The sequence below is a fragment of the Azolla caroliniana genome, unplaced genomic scaffold (assembly GCF_043228905.1).
Source record: "Azolla caroliniana isolate FFs.n. ecotype wild unplaced genomic scaffold, voAzoCaro1.0.p SCAF_422, whole genome shotgun sequence".
In the NCBI taxonomy this organism is placed as follows: Eukaryota; Viridiplantae; Streptophyta; class Polypodiopsida; order Salviniales; family Salviniaceae; genus Azolla; species Azolla caroliniana.
The window spans coordinates 772-20317 of NW_028230857.1; the positions used below are offsets into that span (position 1 = coordinate 772).

The 19546-nt window shown below is 35.2% G+C and overlaps 1 protein-coding gene across 1 annotated transcript; it reads right to left on the minus strand.

The window, feature by feature from the left end:
• Nucleotides 1–224: 224 nt before the first annotated feature.
• LOC147848275 (uncharacterized) lies at nt 225–15289 on the minus strand (the record flags this gene model as incomplete). Its single annotated transcript, XM_087338536.1, is given in 21 exon segments — nt 225–339; nt 1573–1605; nt 1607–1648; nt 1718–1862; nt 4297–4396; nt 4923–4987; nt 4989–5019; nt 5661–5691; nt 5693–5758; nt 5761–5843; nt 5944–5989; nt 5991–6046; nt 6399–6643; nt 7108–7265; nt 7547–7748; nt 8119–8203; nt 8206–8290; nt 8382–8525; nt 14445–14542; nt 14685–14787; nt 15107–15289. Coding segments are annotated over 21 exon segments (2116 nt in total), but the record flags the coding sequence as incomplete, so codon positions are not given.
• Between the last annotated feature and the right edge of the window lie 4257 nt (nt 15290–19546).

Sequence of the window (19546 nt, forward strand, 5' to 3'; positions counted from 1 at the left end):
TAGTTCTTGTAGTTTAGTTTGTTCCATTACAGATAGCTAGTTATAAATATCCTCTGTTTTTGTCATCATATGGGATTTTTTAATATTGCTATAAATTCACTAGTAGCAGTAAAAATGCATCTGCAGTATTCTCGTTTAATATAAATAGTTATTATGACTAATACCCTATTAATAAAGCTATAAAATGATACGAATTAAAAAATATATATAAATATGTATCATACCTAACTGTTCGAGGCACACACTAACCAACGATCCCTGCAAAGCAGCTTCTTGACCATCCCTGTAATTGCTCACCAGACAAGACAGCACAAAAGTCGCCTGTGTACGCGATTCGGACTAAAAAATAAATTTATATAAATAAGTTTTACGCAAAACTTTGTTTCGGTTTTCTTAAAGACAAAGTTTAAGTATTCCAACCATCTTTTAGAGAATTAATAAACATCATTTTGGGGTATTGCTCGTCTTATAGGAAAAAACTATTTTTGCTGATTTGTATGCGTTGATGCAAACCTTGAAGTCTATCTATTTAACCTTCTTTGGTTCAGCCCTGGACCTCCCTGTCCTTTCCACTCTTCTCTTTATATTGTTGTAGCGTTCTCATTTGGGATCTTCCTCCACTTTTTTTTTTATTTTCCACAGTTTAGAATAAATTGTTTTCGTCTTTTTGTCTGATATTGTGCACGGCGAATTTCCATTTTAATTTTTGCTACTTCCTTTTTACCATCTCATACCTTTGATTTATTTCTTATTCACTAGATTCTCCTTCTATATATCAGTTTTACAAGTAACATTTGTCTTTCCGTCGATCTTTGTGCTTTTGATATTTTATCCATGTTTATCTGTGTGACTTTCCATGCTTTATCTGTCTTATATCGTCTCCCCATCTCATCTGGGTCATCCACTTCTTTCATTCCATGGTCTCCATTGTTGTATTGTGGTTTTCCACAACAGTTTTTGTCTAGTCTTATGATCTATTTTCGTTTTTAACCTACGTTTTTTGAGTGTTGTCTTTCATTTTATCTTTTAATCTAACTCCCAATATTAATCGCTACAAAATAGTAAAGACGCACTTTACTATTTTGACCATATTTTTCTTTAGTTGTAGTTTACGTTTCTCCACGAAGCTGTCTTGCCTTTTGGAACACCATCCAAATATTTTGCTATATCTTCTGGATGATTCCGTAAATCTTTCTATTAAATGAATCATTTGGGAACATTATGATCTCGCCAGAAACAGAGCAGTCTTCTTGTCTAAAATATTGGCTTTGATTTCCAAGAATATGCGACAGGAAATATTGACATTTTTTTTTTGCACATTAAATCCAGTTTTTTGTTACTCAAACTAAACAAAAGGTTTAATCCAGAAAGCTAGATATCGTTTCTGGATTACCTGCTTAATTAAAACTGTTTTGCTAACATAATATGACTAATTTATAGAAACAAAAATATTATTTTTATTTGCCTAGTGAAAGAGTTATTGGCGGCTTTATTACCACAAAAGAAATTATTGTCTAATTAATGAAAAAACACCAATTATTAAAATAGTAACCAGAACTCAATTTTACTCACCGGCATCGACGGATCTTGCAAAATGGATAAAAAAATATTTGTGACCTTGCTCGCGCACCAAATCGGATTGACAAGTCTGGAAATTACAAATCTATTAGGGTAAATAGATTCTTGATGATATATTTAGCATATTTCATTTACTTACGTTATCTACGGCCATAATTTTGGCCCAGATGTAAACTAGCAGAGGCCTTAGTTTCTCTAGCAAAAGCTTTGCAATAGCTTGAGCACGTACGGGAAAAATACCAACTGATAATGCCAGATTTACCGCCCATGGCCCTAAAAAAAGACATTTCGGTACATTCAGAAGATTTAATTGCGTATACTATTATTAAACAAATCCAAACCATAATCCTCTTAATCATTTTACAAGTTACGCAAACACCTAAAAACCCAACAAAAAAATAAAGGTGACAATCTGAACCCAATCTCGTTGAATCTAATCAAATTCAAATTCAAATTCAATCCTTTATTTTTCCCATTTAGACAATACAAATTGTAAGGGAATAGTCAATTACTTAAAACTAACTTAAAAATAAAAACACTAACTAAAGAGAATAAAAACATTAACTAAAAGGAATAAAAACATTAACTAAAAGAATAACTAAAAAAGAATAAGATCTTTCACAATAAAAATTAAAAATTAAAATAGTCGTCAAGACTGTAGAAACAATTTGCCAATAAGAATGCCTTTAATAAGGCTTTAAAATGCCGTAACCTTATCACAGCCTTTAATGTAATCAGGGAGCGCATTATAAATTTTGGCTCCAAGTCTATTAGGAGAATTATAGGCTATTTTGCCCCTGGAATATTGGACACATAGATTATTTTTTATATCTTGTATTAAAATTGTGAAAGTCTTTATTCTTGGTAAGAACATCTCTATTAATGTATATAAACAATGACATTTCATAGACAAACAGACAGGGAAGAGGTAAAATATTATATTTCTTAAACAGATCTCTACAACTCTGGCAACATAGGAGCATTTTGCAATACACCGAATTATTCTTTTTCTGCTTGATAAAAACATTGTTACTAAGTGTTGAGACACCCCAAAAGACCAGACCATAGCGTAGGTGAGACTCTTACATGAGCATAATATAACATCAGTAATTGATCAGTAACATAACAGAGACCTTAGATTCAAAAAAAAGATAATAAGATGTATTTAGTTTTGATATTACATACTCACAGTGAGCTTTCCAGTTCAAACATTCATCAATATGAATACCAAGAAATTTTGTAGTCTTAACCTGGTTAAGCATACGGTTATTGATGTTTAAATTGATATTTTTCACTTGGTTTTTGAAAGTTGCGGAACCTGATAAACTGTGTCTTGTCAACGTTTAGGTACATAGAGTTGTCACCGAAACCATGTGCTAAGATTAGCAAGTACATCATTAGCTGATTCTTCCAAATTATCAGAATGCTTATTTGAGAGCAATAAAGAGACATCATCCGCAAAGGCCGTGAGCTCAACACCCTCACCGACAGTGTCAATATCATTCAGATACAGTAGAAAAAGAACAGGGCCAATGACAGAACCTTGCGGGACCCCTATATTAACATCAAGAGTGGACGAGTTAACTGTATATCTAGAGTTACTGCCAAAATCAGTAATGCTTACATACTGTTTTTCTGTTGGAGACAAATGAGAAGATCCAATCGAAAGCCTGTTTCCGTAATTCCATACATTTTTTTCATGGATCAGATAATAAATAGCGTAAAAGAAATCTCAGGATTAGTTGTATATGAGAACTCCATCAACCCGTATATGCAATGTACATACTTAGGAGTCAAGATCACAAGCTAGAAAAACTTAAAACAAGAAGTTCGAGCCCAAGTGAATAAAACCTCAAGAATATTTGGCTCTCCGAGGGACCTCATGTGAAAAAAACAAATATATGTCCACCGATAGTAAAGTCTGCATATACAAAAACAGTCGTAAGATCTATACTTGTATATCCAGAGGAAACTCGAGCGAACACAACAAAAAACGAAGAATATAACGAGGGCAGCAGAGATGAAAACATTGAGAGCTATAAGAGGAGTAAGCTTAAGAGACCTAATAAAGAGTAAAAATCATATGAGAAGACCTAAAAATTTAAGACATATGTAGTTCGATTCACGAGATCGAAACGACGATATCGGAGAGACCAGGTCGATAGAATGAAGGACAAAAGATGGAAAACCAAACTCAAGGAGACCACCCTCCAAACAGATGGCACGAAAGCTGGACATCTGCTTTCCAAGAGGCTGAATAGAACTTCTACTATTCAGAAACAAGACTGTGTCTTAAGAAAAGAGAAAGAAGAAGAAGAATCGGGGAGACCACGTCGATAGAATGAAGGGCAAAAGATGGAAAACCAAACTCAAGGAGACCACCCTCCAAACAGATGGCACGAAAGCTGGACATCTGCTTTCCAAGAGGCTGAATAGAACTTCTACTATTCAGAAACAAGACTGTCTTAAGAAAAGAGAAAGAAGAAGAAGAATCGGGGAGACCACGTCGATAGAATGAAGGGCAAAAAGATGGAAAAACCAAACTCAAGGAGACCACCCTCCCTAGAGATGGCACGAAAGCTGGACATCTGCTTTCCAAGAGGCTGAATATTAGAAGAAACAAGACTGAGTCTTGAGAAAAAAGAAAGAAGAAGAAGAAATAAAAATACTTTTACAATACGCACCTAATAAATAAAAATGTCTTACCTAAATCCAAAAAACTTTCCCAAAAGTTCTAAAGCTCTCGTTCTATGCACCTGACTTAGCAATACTTGAAGCACGATCGGCAATTGTTCGGGAGGGCGACGTTCTTCGGACCCTTTCAAATAAAAGTAAACAATTTTACGAAATAAAAACAGCAAAAATTCATTCATTACTTTCTCCTTGAAAATATTCAGGAAAGTTTAAAGATATTTGCCTATAATTGACAGGGTTGTCAATTATTAGGAAAATTGGCCATTTCCGCTTCCCGTACTGCACAGGGAATATTATAGGATTTTGATTATGTCCAACGCAGATTACTTCTTATTATTTAAAATAATTCTGTTTCAAATAACCGTAGACCAAAAACAACTTACACGTGTCCTTTCAATATTGAAAATCGTAAAATTCTCCTAAATTGTTCATTACTTTGTCCTTCAAAATATTCACCATATTTAACTCTACGTGCAACTCGTGTTGTACAGTAAAAGTTTACCAGTAAATGGGAAATGACTATCGCTGCAATGCCTAAGAGGGAATAAAGGGTTCGTGCCCAGGTTCTGTAGGTGCTTTTGCACCCCTCAACCCCTTTATTATTATTAAAAGTTTACATTTAATTTGATATATTATATTTTTATACTTACCGATTTCTAACCAAATTTGAAACGCAGTTAGTTGTTCTTCGAAAAAACGCCAAATTTTTAAATGTCGCCTTTCCAGCTACGATAGCGGGAAGTTGAGCTAAAAAAAAAGTATTAATAACCATTTAAATAAATAAATCGTGTTTTATATTTTCACAAAGAATAAACATTATATTAAATATGTAACGTTTTCGTTAACACAGTATCATCTTCAGACCCAAATATATGCAACATCTATTAAATATGTATATATGTTAATTTAATATGTTTTGCAAAAGCTCTACCTGTTTGACCTATATACTTTTTTGGACATGACCCACAGAATAAACTACATATACACTCCTGACTGGTACTTTTGTATCCTTCTTATCTTTACATATAAGTATATTAATTAATCTACGCAGCCATTTTGCATCTATAAGGATGACAAAAATTAAAATGGATAATGATTTGTCAGATCCAGAATTTAATATTGGGGTACATTAGAAATAATATCGCCTCTTAAAAATCTGAACCCATGAACATGAGAATATATTAAAAAAATTACAGTTAAATTTTAATATTATATTAACAGCTCTTTTATCTTCTATGACTACTATAAACATAAGACAAATTAAAGTTCCCAACTATGATTCTTAACATTATTATCAATTTTCCAGTACCAGTGAAGCAAGAGAGTAGGAGAAATTTATCGAAGGAAATCGATATAAAAAATTATAGCAAAAATAATGCTAAACTTACCCAGGCAAAGATCCATCACAAGATCCCAAGCCGCCCCACATTTTATGTTGGTAAGTGGGCGGCAAAGCCGGGGAAGAAAATCGGCATACAATCGCTGGAAACGCATTATCCTTTCGGCCAATAAAAAATTTCTAAAAAGGCTGGCGACCAGCAGGTCTTGACGAAACAACTTTTGGAATAATTCTAAAAAAAAATATTTGCCACTCAAATACTCAGTTTTCGTAATTTTAATATACAACCCTTTAGTAAAAAAAGGCAAGTTATATAATGACATAAAAAATACCTCGAGGTAACGTGTTCCAAGCAATTGTATCAGTAATTGCGGTGAAAAATCCAGTTAAGTTCTCCAAACATTGATTTCCTATCCGAAATATTTTCCAGGCACCCTAAAAATGATTTTAAATAAGTTTGAATTATATTTTATTATTATTATTATTATTACGGGTTTATCAATAGTAAGCGGAAAAATTCCGATGAAAACTATTGAATTGTTTATATAACAGTGTCACTTTGCATAAATCAAGTACCACGTCACAATTTGCTACAGTTCAATAATGGATGAGTATATTATTCCAGGTCCACATTTCCAAATCAAGCCTATTCTTGAAACTGGTTTATGTTTGTAGAGTTAACTACATCCTCACTTAGCCTATTCCAGCTGTATATGACCCTATTTGACAGGAAATTTCCTCTTAGTAGTTTGCTGGTTTTTTTCTTTAGCCAGTTTTTTACTATGACCTCTAAGGGTAGTCAATTGAGGAGAGTGGAAGAGGTCCAGGTTGCACCCATAGCGTCCGCTGGTGATCATAAAAGTTTCAATGAGGTCACCCCGAAGCCGTCTTTCACGAAGAGTTGTCAGATTCAGCCTAGCCAGCCTGTCCCTGTAAGATGGGGTTCTCAACTCCAATGGAATTTTTGTGATTCTTTGCTGCACGCTCTCAAGCGCCTCAATATCTTTGATGTAGTATGGATTCCAAAATACACTGCCCATATTCAATTTTTGGTCTTAAAAAGGACTTGACTATTATGTGACTGATGTGTTGTACCCATTTTAGATCCTCGGTGATAATTATTCCCAGGTCTTTCTGTTTTTGCACCTTCACCACCTCAGTCTGTCCCAGAATGTAATTGTTTTTTGGGATTTGTTTCGTCCTATGTGGAGAACCGTGCATTTGGAATCGTTTCAGAGGCATTTTTTCAGGTCGCTGTCCAGGTTTTTAATTTTATCCAGATCTTCCTGAATGTGGTGACTTTGTTTCGAAGGGTTGCAGTATATGTTTGTGTCATCGGCAAAAAGATGTAATAGCTGGTCTTTAGTTCTGAATATAGATCACTTAGGTACACAATGAAAAGGAGGGGACCCAAAAACAGACCCTTGTGGAGCACCACTGTAAGTATCATGTTCTCTAGACAATTCCTGTCCCACACGAACCCGAAATTTTTCTACCCTGAAGAAAACCCCTTATAAAGTACAACAGTTTTTCCCCTGACTCCATAATGCTCAAGCTTGTATAGGAGATAGCCGATGGGTATTTTGTCAAATGCCTTTTCAAAATCCAGATACAGAACATCAATCGGCTCATTATTATCATCCGCCAGAGTCCACTGGTGCAGCAATACTAGAATATCACAAAGCCATTTTAATTCTAAATATTTTTTTTCATTACTTTAAATGAACTTATGTTAGTTTACCATCAACAATTTGACAAGGCGTAATATAAAAATTCATAACTTTGTTTTTGATACCTCTGGAATATTCTAGTTTTGTGTAGGTTTAAAGCGAAATAATGTGTCTATAAACACACTATATTAACGAGGAAACCCTTTTGACTCTAACTATTTTTTGGTAGAATTTCACTTCTAAAAAACTATATAACGCTGGGTACCAGCTTTGAAGTGGACTGAAGCACCGCCCACCTCAAAGCAATTTTTATGGGCGTGGTCAGGCACGAAGTGAACAGATCGGCCGGCAGATCCGGATTCATCGGAAGCTGTTGATTGGCCGTGCAGGCGGCCAATTGGATGCAATCGTTGAACGAAGGGGGGTTGGAGGGGGGGACTCGAGCGGGAAGAGCTGGATACGGCTTGCTGAAACCAAAAGTGGTTTGTCTAGGTATTTATGTACAAAAAAAAAATCTCTTTATAACGTTAAACAAACTTATTTCATTGATAATATTAGTTAAATCAGTTAGAGAATCTATGGAGTGATATAAAAAAGAATGCACGGGCTATGTCTTTTTATTATTATGGACAATTTTAAACCTTACACTAAAATTTTTAATTATGGAAGATGGTTTCCGTATGGGCTCATTTTTAATTAATAAAAAAACGAGTTTACAGTTTCTTTTTCTTCAGAAATGATAAAGTATAGTATACTTTTTGGGGGGGAGAACTTAAACCAGCTTGTAATTGCGTTTCAATATGTCTAATGGATTTATATATTTATTTCACAGAGTACTATTGAAAAATAGAATTAATACTTACTTCGTATTCCGATTCGTGTTGCTGGGCAAATGTCTTAAACGAATCCACAATAATACCGCGTTTGAACAATCATAAACGTAAATCGAAGGCGCTCCCATCCAGGTTTGTAAATCATAAATAGATAACGGAATGTATTGGGTGTATGACTGAAAATATTTAAAAAATAAATAATAGCACACTTGATTGGACCTTTAAAAACTAGCCTATGCATTTATTTGCTAAATTACAGTTACCTACTCTGTTAAAAACCCAAATTTCTCCATTGGTTGTAGGTTTGGGCACGCCGTGACCATTGTAGTGGAACAAAACTCTTTCTTCTTTGGCATTTCGCCTTAAGGAGAGGCACAATTTTTTTACTTCGTCTGCTGTCGGATCCAAAGACTAAAACAATTTAATCAGTTAATCATTAACGACGAGAAATTTTGGTATGCAACCAATGAAATATCTTGAGGGGACTGTTTCGTGCTGGATATAGTTAAATTATTCTTGCTATTATGTTATATAAGGTGTGTTTTATTTTATTTATTTATTGACGGACCACATAGTCCATTTTTTAACAACACAATCTACAATATAAGTGAAAACTATATGCTACCAGAATATAAACAGTACATTTTATAATTATAATGTATAAATTATAAAAAGAAAAAAGAAAAAAATATCCTAAATTATACCATATTACACCTAAAAATAAATAAGCATTAATTCTACATTATAAGACTAAAAACAAGATTAGGTATTAAGAGTCAATAATCTCGCCTTGAAATTCGAAAAGGAGCCGTTAAAAAAAATCTAAACCTTCCAAATCATTAGCGAGGCTAGCCACACGAGGTATAAAAGAATTACATGAGTAATTAGTTCTGTGGTAAGGTTGATGGAAAGTTTTTTTGAAACGGGTTATTCGAGGAGGAACATGTAAGCCAATCTTTTCAAGCAAACAAGGACAATCAATAAGAAAGTTAACAGATTTAAACAGGAGCTGAAGGTCCCTCATTTCTCTTCTTTTTAAAAGTGAGGGCAATTTTAGTTGTAGGCAATGATCGCTATAGGTAAGGTTTTCATTTTGGAGAAATCTATAATTTATATGCCTAAAAAACCTTTTTTGCACCCGTTCAATCCTGCCAACATGTACTGAGGACTCCACACACAAGAGGCGTATTCAAGATGAGATCTTACAAGAGCACAGTACAGTATTTTAAGAGATGTAATTGTACAGAATTCAGATGTATGGCGCTTGATAAATCCCAACATCCTCAGAGATTTGTTGACTATGTCAGAGATATGTGGCACAAAGGAAAGATTAGAATCCAGAATAACTCCAAGGTCATTTATAGAGCCCACCTCGACCAGTGTCTCACTATTCAGTTCATAATTAAAATTCTGAAAACATCGCAGTCTAGAAAATCTGATAAACTTACATTTAGAAACATTTAGACTCATACCATTATTACGGCACCACTCAACAAAACGGTCAAGATCCTTCTGAAGGGCAATACAGTCGTTCCAATCAAAAATCTTTTTAAATATTTTCATGTCGTCGGCAAAGAGTGAGAACTTACTAGATTTAAAACAACAGGAGACATCATTTATAAAAATGTTAAATAGCAAGGGACCGATATGTGAACCCTGAGGAACACCTGATGGAACAGGGATCTCAGAGGATATATAATTATTAACTCGAACTATCTGTCGACGATCACTTAGGTATGTACGAAGCCAACCAAGCAAAGGACCGATTATGCCCAACAACTAAAGCTTACTTAACAGTCTCTCATGAGGCACCCTGTCAAAGGCCTTGGAAAAGTCAGTATAAATGGAGTGTACTTCAGAACCGCACTCCAAGGCCTCAAACACAGTGTCAACATAAGCAACTAAATTCAGCTCAGTATTCCTACCAGCTGTAAAACCATACTGCTCCTCAATGATGGTATTTTTTAATGCGGATGTCAAGTACTTAGTGACAAGACTTTCAAAAATTTTGGGAATTGTGCTAATCAAACTAATGGGCCAATAGTTCTTAACATCCGACCTCTCGCCAGACTTATAAATGGGTACAACAAAACTAGTCTTCCAAAATCCAGGAAAAAGTCCACATTTAAGGGACTCATTAAATATTAAGAGCAACGGTCTAGCCAAGACAAAAGCGCAATTCTTAAGAAAAACGGGATGAATACCATCGGGCCCCGGTCCTTTGCTGGGATTAAGTTCACTCAACTCCGTATAAATATCAGAAATAGAAATTGAACATGAGGTAATATTTAAATGATTGGTGGACAAGACCTTTGGATATCCTGATGCATGGTGGTCGTTGACGGAATAGACGGAAGAAAAGTGCTTAGCGAACAGATCTGCAGCATCGTTACTCATGTCAACAGTTTGATTGCCCAAAAATACCCTGGATGGCAATTCATTTGTTCTTCGTTTCTCATTTATAAAGTTCCAAAAAGATTTCATATTCTGACCCATCCCACTCTCCACTCCCTGAACATATTCTTGAAAGCATTTCTTTGAAAGTTTAGAGCAACTCGAGCGTAAGGTTGAAAATCTCTCATAATCGGATGGATGACCACTTGTCCTAAAGCTTTTATGTGCTAGCTTTTTTTGCACAACCAATTGTTTAAGTTCACAGGAACCACCTTGGAAATTTTCTGGCTGAAACTCTTTTTGAAGGTACAAACAGATGTAGGGCGTTATATAATTCGTTATAGAAAACATTCAGCATACTATCAACATCCAAACCCAAAAGTATGTTATCCCAAGGAACAGAACATAAATAATCATTCAGGGAGACAAAGTCGGCATCTTTGTAATTAAAATAAAAGTCACGGGCCTGGGGACTGGACTCAATAAGTTTCCTACTATGGTACTTAATCTGAAAAGAAATAGGCGGATGATTGAGATCTATATGTACTAATGGTTCAGCAACGATAACATTATAAGAACTGTGGCTTAAAACTAAGTCTAAAATTACATTATTTACATTAGTTATTTGATTACACTGAAAAAAGTTCTGATATGCACATAAATCAGAGAGTACATTAATTATTTCTAGAGTTAGAGGAGGTACATAAACATCATTATTAGGAATGGCTCTAGAACATACATCTTCATTGATCCATAAAGCCTTAGGTACATTAAAGTCACCCACAACGCAAAGTTCAGAGTCTGGAAAATCATTAGCGATGCGATCAATATCTTCTGCAAATGTCAAAAAACACTCAAGCTGGGATAGTGGAGGAAGGTAGATGGCACCGACGATAGAAGGCCCCACCGCAATAAATAATTGTTCAATGTTCTCTGAACTCTCCACACGTTTGCACTGGACAGCTCTATCAACAGCAATGAGAACACCTCCAAAACTCTTCTTTGTGCTTGTTTCTGCAGATCGGTCTTTTCGGAAAACTGAGTATTGAGTAAGGCCTAGTTCTGAATCAAGAACATCATCAGATAGGTTGGTTTCGGTTAATATAATAATCTGGTAATCATTGGAAGCCACACTGATCATAAGATCGGAAAGTCTCGTTCGTAAGCCACGAACATTCTGGTAATACACACTTAAGTTAGAGGTTTTAAGATTCTTGCTAAGCTGACCGTCTATTTGGAGTTTTCCGAAATGCCGACGATATGTGGGACTCCCCCTTTATATTTTATTTGGATATTTTCTCCCTTGGATTTCCTAGTCTTGTAGTCGACCAAACAGCCCTCTCGAAATCTCTTTGTTTTGGAGTCAGATCGAAATTAATATAAATGTCCCTTCCTTTAAGTTTCTGACGCTTACGAAATAATTCCCGCACCTCCTCAGGTGAATTTAAGGTTATCTTAAGAGGTCTGGCACCTTTCGCATTTGCTTTACCCACTCTTGCAGAATGAGACACTAGAGGTGGAGTGTTAGTAAGTGCGGAAAGAACAGAAGCTATCGACTGCACATCGTTACCATTCTCAGGTACATTGTATAACATAACATTTTTGGATCTAGAATATCGATCCTGTATTTCATTCCACACCTCATTATCACCCAGACCGGGCTGTAATGCGCCACGTAAATTGCCAGGTACCAATGATGCCTGGGAAGCACCGCCACTAGACAAATCCGACACCCTTGTTTTAAGTTCCTTTACATCATCCATTAATAAAGGCAGTCTTTCAAGCTCGGCCTTGATCAATTGAACACTCTGTTCCAACAGGCTAACCCTATCTATTACACCAAGAAGTTGCTTTACGCTCAATAGACAATCCTTGCAATAAAAAGGCAAAGTGCGCTTGGAAAGTAAAACGGCTCTAATTTCAGTAGAGGTTAGTTCATTGCAGTTTTGGCAAACAAACCTCCTACAGTGGTCACACGGAAACCCAAATATTTCACCTTTTTTTTTGGGCTCCTTAGCTAAAACAGGATTATTGCATTTATAGCATTCGCCAGATGACATGGCGGTAATTGCTGAATCCAACAGGTGAAACGGACTATATATTCAAACAAAATGTACCAACAGGAAAATCTTTACTGAATTCGATATGTGAAACAGACTATATATTCATAAAAAAGCAAAGTACTTCAAAAATTATTTAAATTGTTTAGGATTACAATGCCAGGTCGACTGCTTAATTTGATTGAAAATTGTACTGATACAGCAGATAAAAAGCACAAAACGGGCAGTAATAGACACCCTCCACTGTTAAAAAGTACTGTGCAAAAAAATCGCGATTTAAGAAGGCCGGGAAGAACGATAAAACAAACAAACTTGCGGAGCAAATGAAACACGTTTTCACTTATTATTGGTGGGCACACAAAAATGTCCGGTGTTGTGAAATATCAGGCCTTTTCTTACTCTGCAGCCAATACACATCAACAAATATAAATGATTTTATTTTAAACTCATTTGAGCTGATATTTTAACTGAGCATGACAAAAACACTTTTTATAACTATGAGAATAATACCAAGTTATACTAAAATACTATACAAAAGACAGTTACTAGGTATAACTTTCCAGATAAAAAAGATATGTTTAGTTCAATTTAAACATACATGGAATATATTTCATATTAAAGAAAAGAATTTATAACCTTGGAGAAGAACTATCAAGTGGATGCGATCTACACGGACTTCTCTAAGGCGTTCGACAGAATCAATCATGATTTGTTGATGGCTAGGTTACGGGCGATTGGCTTTGATGAATGTTCGGTTTCTTGGTTAAAAAGTATGTTAATTGGTAGGACACAAAGAGTCATGATTGGTAGTTACAAATCAGACATTATTAGGGTAACTTCGGGGGTTCCACAGGGTGGTCATGGTTCCCCACTTCTCTTTAACCTTTTCATAAATGACGTAGCTCAGTGTTTGAATGAATGTAGCTTTGCGCTATTTGCAGACGATTTGAAACTTTATAGGGTGATTAAGGGACTGGATGACTGTATGATCTTACAGGATAGCCTTAACAAATTTTTATGCTGGTGTGACTCCAATGATTTGGCTCTTAATCCAAACAAATGTAGCTCCATTAGCTTTAATAAAAGTAGGGCTAAAATTCAATATGTATACTCTATTAATGGTGTCTCTTTATTTGTTGTTGAATGTATAAAGGACTTCCGAGTCCTAATGGATAATGAGTTGTCCTTTAAGGAACACTATAGTTGTATGATTGCGAAGGCGTTTTAAATGTTGGGCTTTATTTTTAGAATTGGCAACGAAATGTCAGTTAATACTTTAAAAGTTTTGTACTGCTCGCTAGTTAGACCTTGCCTGGAATATGCATCAACGGTTTGGTCACCTTATTATAATAATGGAACAATTAATATTGAGAAAGTACAACATAAATTCGTTAATTACTGTTTATACAGGGATCGGCTCGCAGGGGAAAATGATATTGCCGCTAATCTTAACCTCAGATCATTGAAGTTCAGGAGAGTAGTAGCAGACTTGTTCTTTGTTTACAAGTTGCTGAATGGGTTAGTCGATTGTCCTGCCCTGCTGAGCCGCATCAAGTTTAAAGTACCGGCACGTAACCTTCGCAGTTGTCAATTGTTTTGTATCGATTACCACCGGACTAATTATGGTATTCATTCCCCTTTGGTTAGAACTCTTAAAGCTTTAAATGGACACCCAGATTTAAATCCGTTTGGAGGCTCACTCGGTAAATTTAAAAAACATATTTGTGATACATTCCTAGACTTATTAGTGTAATTTAAATTTATAGATTATAATAGATATATATGTATTTATTTTGATAATTGTGAAGTACTGTTAAGTATTCATTTATATGCTTATAATGGGGTTTCCCGTCTATTAATAATAATAATTTGTTACCTGCTTATATCTCGCTCTTGGTTGCCACCTCTCATATTGTGTCTGTAAAGCCTGTCCAATAGTTTCCAAAGCTTTTGAACTAGATAATGACAATGGATCTAAAATTTTAAATCTATGCTTTTAATCTGGCCAAAAAAATGTGATTACATTATAATGTAGTTTAAGCCTACACGTAGGCTTAATACGCTGTTTTTATCCAATTTTTTTAGATTCTACTTTTTAAGTTTATTTTAGTCTTACCTATCCAACATTCTAGTCTAGCGCAAGGTTGCGTCTTTACAACGTCTGGAGGATCCACGCCAACATTAAGGCATAAAACTAGAGCAACACTGACAGTTTTCATCTGAAAGTAATTTAATTGTTATGCAACTAAATTCTAATTAATTTAATTCTATTATGCATTTTATTCTACGTTTTAGATATTCTTGTATTAATAATGTGGCTGAAAATTATAAGAAGAATACATCAAATGTATATATTAAGTATAGAAAAGTGTTTGTTTTGCCCTTATAGCAAGTATATTTGGTATGTAAGTTGTTTGCCTTCTTTTTTTAACCAGTATGCTGGAAACGTTAATCGTTCTTATAAATATTCTTTATACTGAAATATGAATTATAGTTGTATTTCAATAGCGAATAAAAATATTTCAAAATAAATTTTACCCTCTCTTTCATTCGCCATGTCTGAGTTTTCCAATCAATCCCTTCAATACTTTCAAGGTGTCTTTCTTCATCAAAAGCCAAAGGTAAATATCTGTCTGCAAGTTCATATATTTTAAGGTCTCTTTGCATTATTTCCTTTATATCTTCGGGGTTTTCCCATTCCTGCACTGGAGCCTCGGGCATTTTATAGATCCCGATTTTGACTTAAAAACTTATTGGTTTATGTTTTTTTCATACAGTAAAAAAAATTAAAACGCATTTAAATCACCTGAAACACACATGGCACAACAAAAAAACATTTTAAATGTCAGTCAATGTGTCAACTTGTCAAGAAACGTCAAAAAGCCGGTCAAAGGTTTCGGAGGGCGAATTTTCGTGGAGCTACTTATAAACCGGTTTGACAGCGCCATCTTAAGAATATCAGAAAATCTTGTTTATATAACTGCGACATCATTCCAAACCTAAATAAATAAAATTAAACAGAAAAATACTAAATATATTTTAATTAGGGGGTAAAACATAATATTTTTTAAATTAATAAACAGTGCGAACTACTGTGTAGTGAGTGGTAGTATCTCGAAAATTTGTATAAAAAAAATTTAGGACTAAATCTATATTGTTAAAATAGCCAAGAGAACGGCCCAAACATTCTTTTGTAGTTTGTAATTTAAACGCTAGATGGCATAACTGACACGAAGATGCATACAATTCACATTATGTGAAAAAATACAATAATACAAAAATTTAACCTCAAAACGTGTGTTTTGTTTACATTTATAAAATTTTGAAAATTAAATTTGAGTCTAAGTTCTTCGTCTGAAATTGATTGTGATGGTGGAGTGACTTTTAATTCTTGTCTATTTTCTGAAAGTGTAAATATCCTTACCAGGTGCGAGCTTTAAACAGGATATTGTGCAAAACCTGGACTTAACCTCAAAATGTCGGCCGCATGCAACAAGTGTTCAACAAATTGCATTTTTAAAGAGCCAAAAAGTGCAGGAGAGGTATTTGGCTATCCATGTGACTTTTGCAAAAAGGTACTTTGCAGGACTTGTAGTGGAATTAGTTCTACCGAAATAAGATGTTTGATATTATCTACAAGAAATCTGCCCTACCTTTGCCCCAACTGCATCCCAGGAATTAAAAATGCACTAAGTCTAGACACTCGAGTTAGTGCCCTGGAAAGCGCTTTAAGCGAGGTTAAAATTGCTAGCATGCAGAGAATTGATGAATTTGAGAATCGGATCTCCGATATAAGAGAAGAAGTTAAAAACTTGAATACGAGCTTTCAAATCATGTTCGAGGACATTAAAAAGGACCTAATGGATATCAAGGATACTACATCAAAGACTACCAATAATATTGGTGAAAGCGGGTACTCCCGAGGTTACAGTACTGCGGTTGTTCATAGCAAGGTTCTTCAGGAGGTCTCAGAACGTCAAAAGAGATCTTGTAATCTGATGTTATTTAATTTTCCTGAAGAAAATGTGGAAGATTTATCTAAAGCAAACAATTTTTTAACCGATTTAATTGGTTCACCTATAAATGTTATTGGGGCATCTAGAATTGGTAAGAGAAACAAAAATGGTCACCAGTCCTTAAGACTTACCCTTGATTCTCCAGAAGCTGTTCTTAGAGCGTTAAGGTGTAAAAGAAGGATTGATCGAAGTCTGGGAATATTCATGGAGGCTGATTTAACAACTGAAAAGCGTAATGAGCTGAATGCCCTCAAAAATGAGCTGAAAGATAGGCAGCGTAATGGAGTGTCTGATCTTATTCTCAATATGTGAATGGAGTACCCAAACTGGTAAAAAAAAACTAAATAAATCCTCTCAGCTAAAAACGCCAGCTCTTTCGTCTTTATCAGTATATTTTCAGAATGTAAGAGGTCTCCGTACAAAGTTGCAACTTCTTTTTGAAAACGTCTCATTCTGTCAATATGACATTTTAATCTTCAATGAAACTTGGTTGACAGATGACATTGACAACGCTGAACTGCAGATGTTTGACTATAACATATACCGCAAGGATAGATCCTCAGCCACTAGTAGTTTTCTTAGAGGAGGAGGAGTTCTAATAGCAGTTCGCAAAACTATCTCTAGCAACATTTTACCTGCAACTGGGAACATTGAACAATTGTTTGTTGAAATTGAGTATAATAAAAATAAAATTATACTTGCTACAGCTTACTTTCCTCCTAGGTGCTCTTTTGAAAAACATGTGGAACTTGGAGAGAATTTGGAAAAGCTAATGGAAATACGTTCAGAGCATGGGCTGTTTGTCTTGGGGGATTTCAATCTTCCTAACAGTTTATGGACCAAGGAAACATTGGCCTCTGTAGCAACCCCGTTGATAGCCAGTACACAAAACGAGGCTGAATCCGTTCGGGTACTATCCCACATTTGCTCCTATCATAACTTATATCAAGTAAACACTGTAAGCAATGTTAACAACAGCCTTTTGGATCTCGTGTTTTCTCAGAACAAAGAGGCCTTGATAGTCCACGCAGAAAGTGCGCTATTACCAATGGATGCTTACCACCCACCACTTTCATTCTCCATTCAGTGTGAATCCTCACATCTAAATGACTCCGGATTGAAGAGTGATGGTTTTTATAGAGACTTTAGATCAATGGACATTAGTGCAGTGACTGACTTTTTATCCCAGTTTGAATGGGACACCTTATTTCAAAATAAATCCCTTAATGATATGATCAGTATATTTTATGACATAGTTTATTTAACAATTGATATTTTTGTTCCTTTAAAGAAATTTTCACTTAAAAGATTTCCTATTTGGTTCTCCCATGAGCTTAAAGATAGAATTATAAAAAAAAAGAAAATACATAAAAAATATCTTAGGTCAGGACTTTACTCAGACTATAATGAATTTTCAGTACTAAGAGCAGAATGCAAATCTTTAAAAAGAGAATGTTATCATAATTATATAGCTTTAACTGAGTCATCACTTAGGGATAACGTTAGGGGTTTTTGGAAGTTTGTAAATGGTAGGAAGGGGAAAAGCGGTATACCAGCTGTCATGCACTTTGGTGACATAAGGTCTACTGCAGGAGATGATATTGTTAACCTGTTTGCGGAATATTTCTCAAAGATGTATAGTGACAGGGACTATGCTGTGCAAGACACATTGGCTTCTGGAGATGCCAATCTTTCAAAATTTGAAATTTCCATTTCGTCAATCTATGAAAAGCTCTCTACTTTAGATATAAACAAAGGACCTGGTCCTGACGGCCTCCCCCCACTTCTTCTTAAACTTTGTAGTTTCCTATTGTCTCGACCACTGCATATTATTTTTAACTTATCCCTGAAAACTGGCACTTTTCCGACGTTTTGGAAGTCTGGCTTTATTGCCCCCATCCTGAAGTCTGGAGATAGGTCTCAAGTCAGCAATTACAGACCTATAAGTATCTTGAGTTGTATTCCCAAAGTTTTTGAGAGTTTAGTCTGTGACTACCTGTCTGCAGATTTGGATGGCAGCTTTATTGACCAGCAGTTTGGATTTCTGCCCCATCGTTCCACTGAGCTGAACTTACTTACATTTACGGATTTTCTCTTGGAATCACTAGAAGAAGCTTCTCACGTACATGCCATATACACAGATTTCACGAAAGCTTTCGATAGAGTTAACCATAAAATTTTAATAAAAAAACTGAGAGACACAGGCATTAGGGGAAAGCTTTTAGAATGGTTGACATCTTATCTAACGGACAGGGTTCAGATTGTACGCATTCTGAACTTTCAGTCCAGCGAAATAAAAATACCGTCTGGAGTCCCTCAGGGTTCCCACCTGGGTCCTCTACTCTTCAATATTTATGTAAATGATATTGCATCTTGTTTTCTGTTCACATCTTTTCTTTTATTTGCTGATGATCTGAAATTTTATATGAAAGTACAGGATCCTCATGATTGCAACAGGATTCAATCTGATTTGGACCGTTTAGCTCGGTGGTGCGATCGAAATGGAATGGAGCTTAATATAAATAAGTGCCAAGTAATGATCTTTAGCCGAGGAAAAAATCCCTTAAATTATATTTATCATATTAAGGAATCCCCTTTATTATTGGCCTCTCAAATAAAGGATTTAGGAGTGCTGCTTGATAGCCACTTGTCTTTCACAATTCATCTAGACTCAATTGTATCTAAATCGTTACAAATGTTAGGCTTTGTTAAACGGAATACAAAGGATTTCCTGAATATTCCCTCAATTAAATTGCTGTACTGTTCCTTAGTGAGGCCACACCTGGAATATTGTTCTTCCGTGTGGTCTCCCTCTTACAATGTACATATTCAGGCTATTGAAAACGTTCAGCACAAGTTCTTAGGATACATTGCATTTAAGAAACAGAGAGGAGTTGATGACATAATTTATGCTGAACTCGAGAACTTACTGCAAATAACTACCCTTCAAGTTCGGCGTATG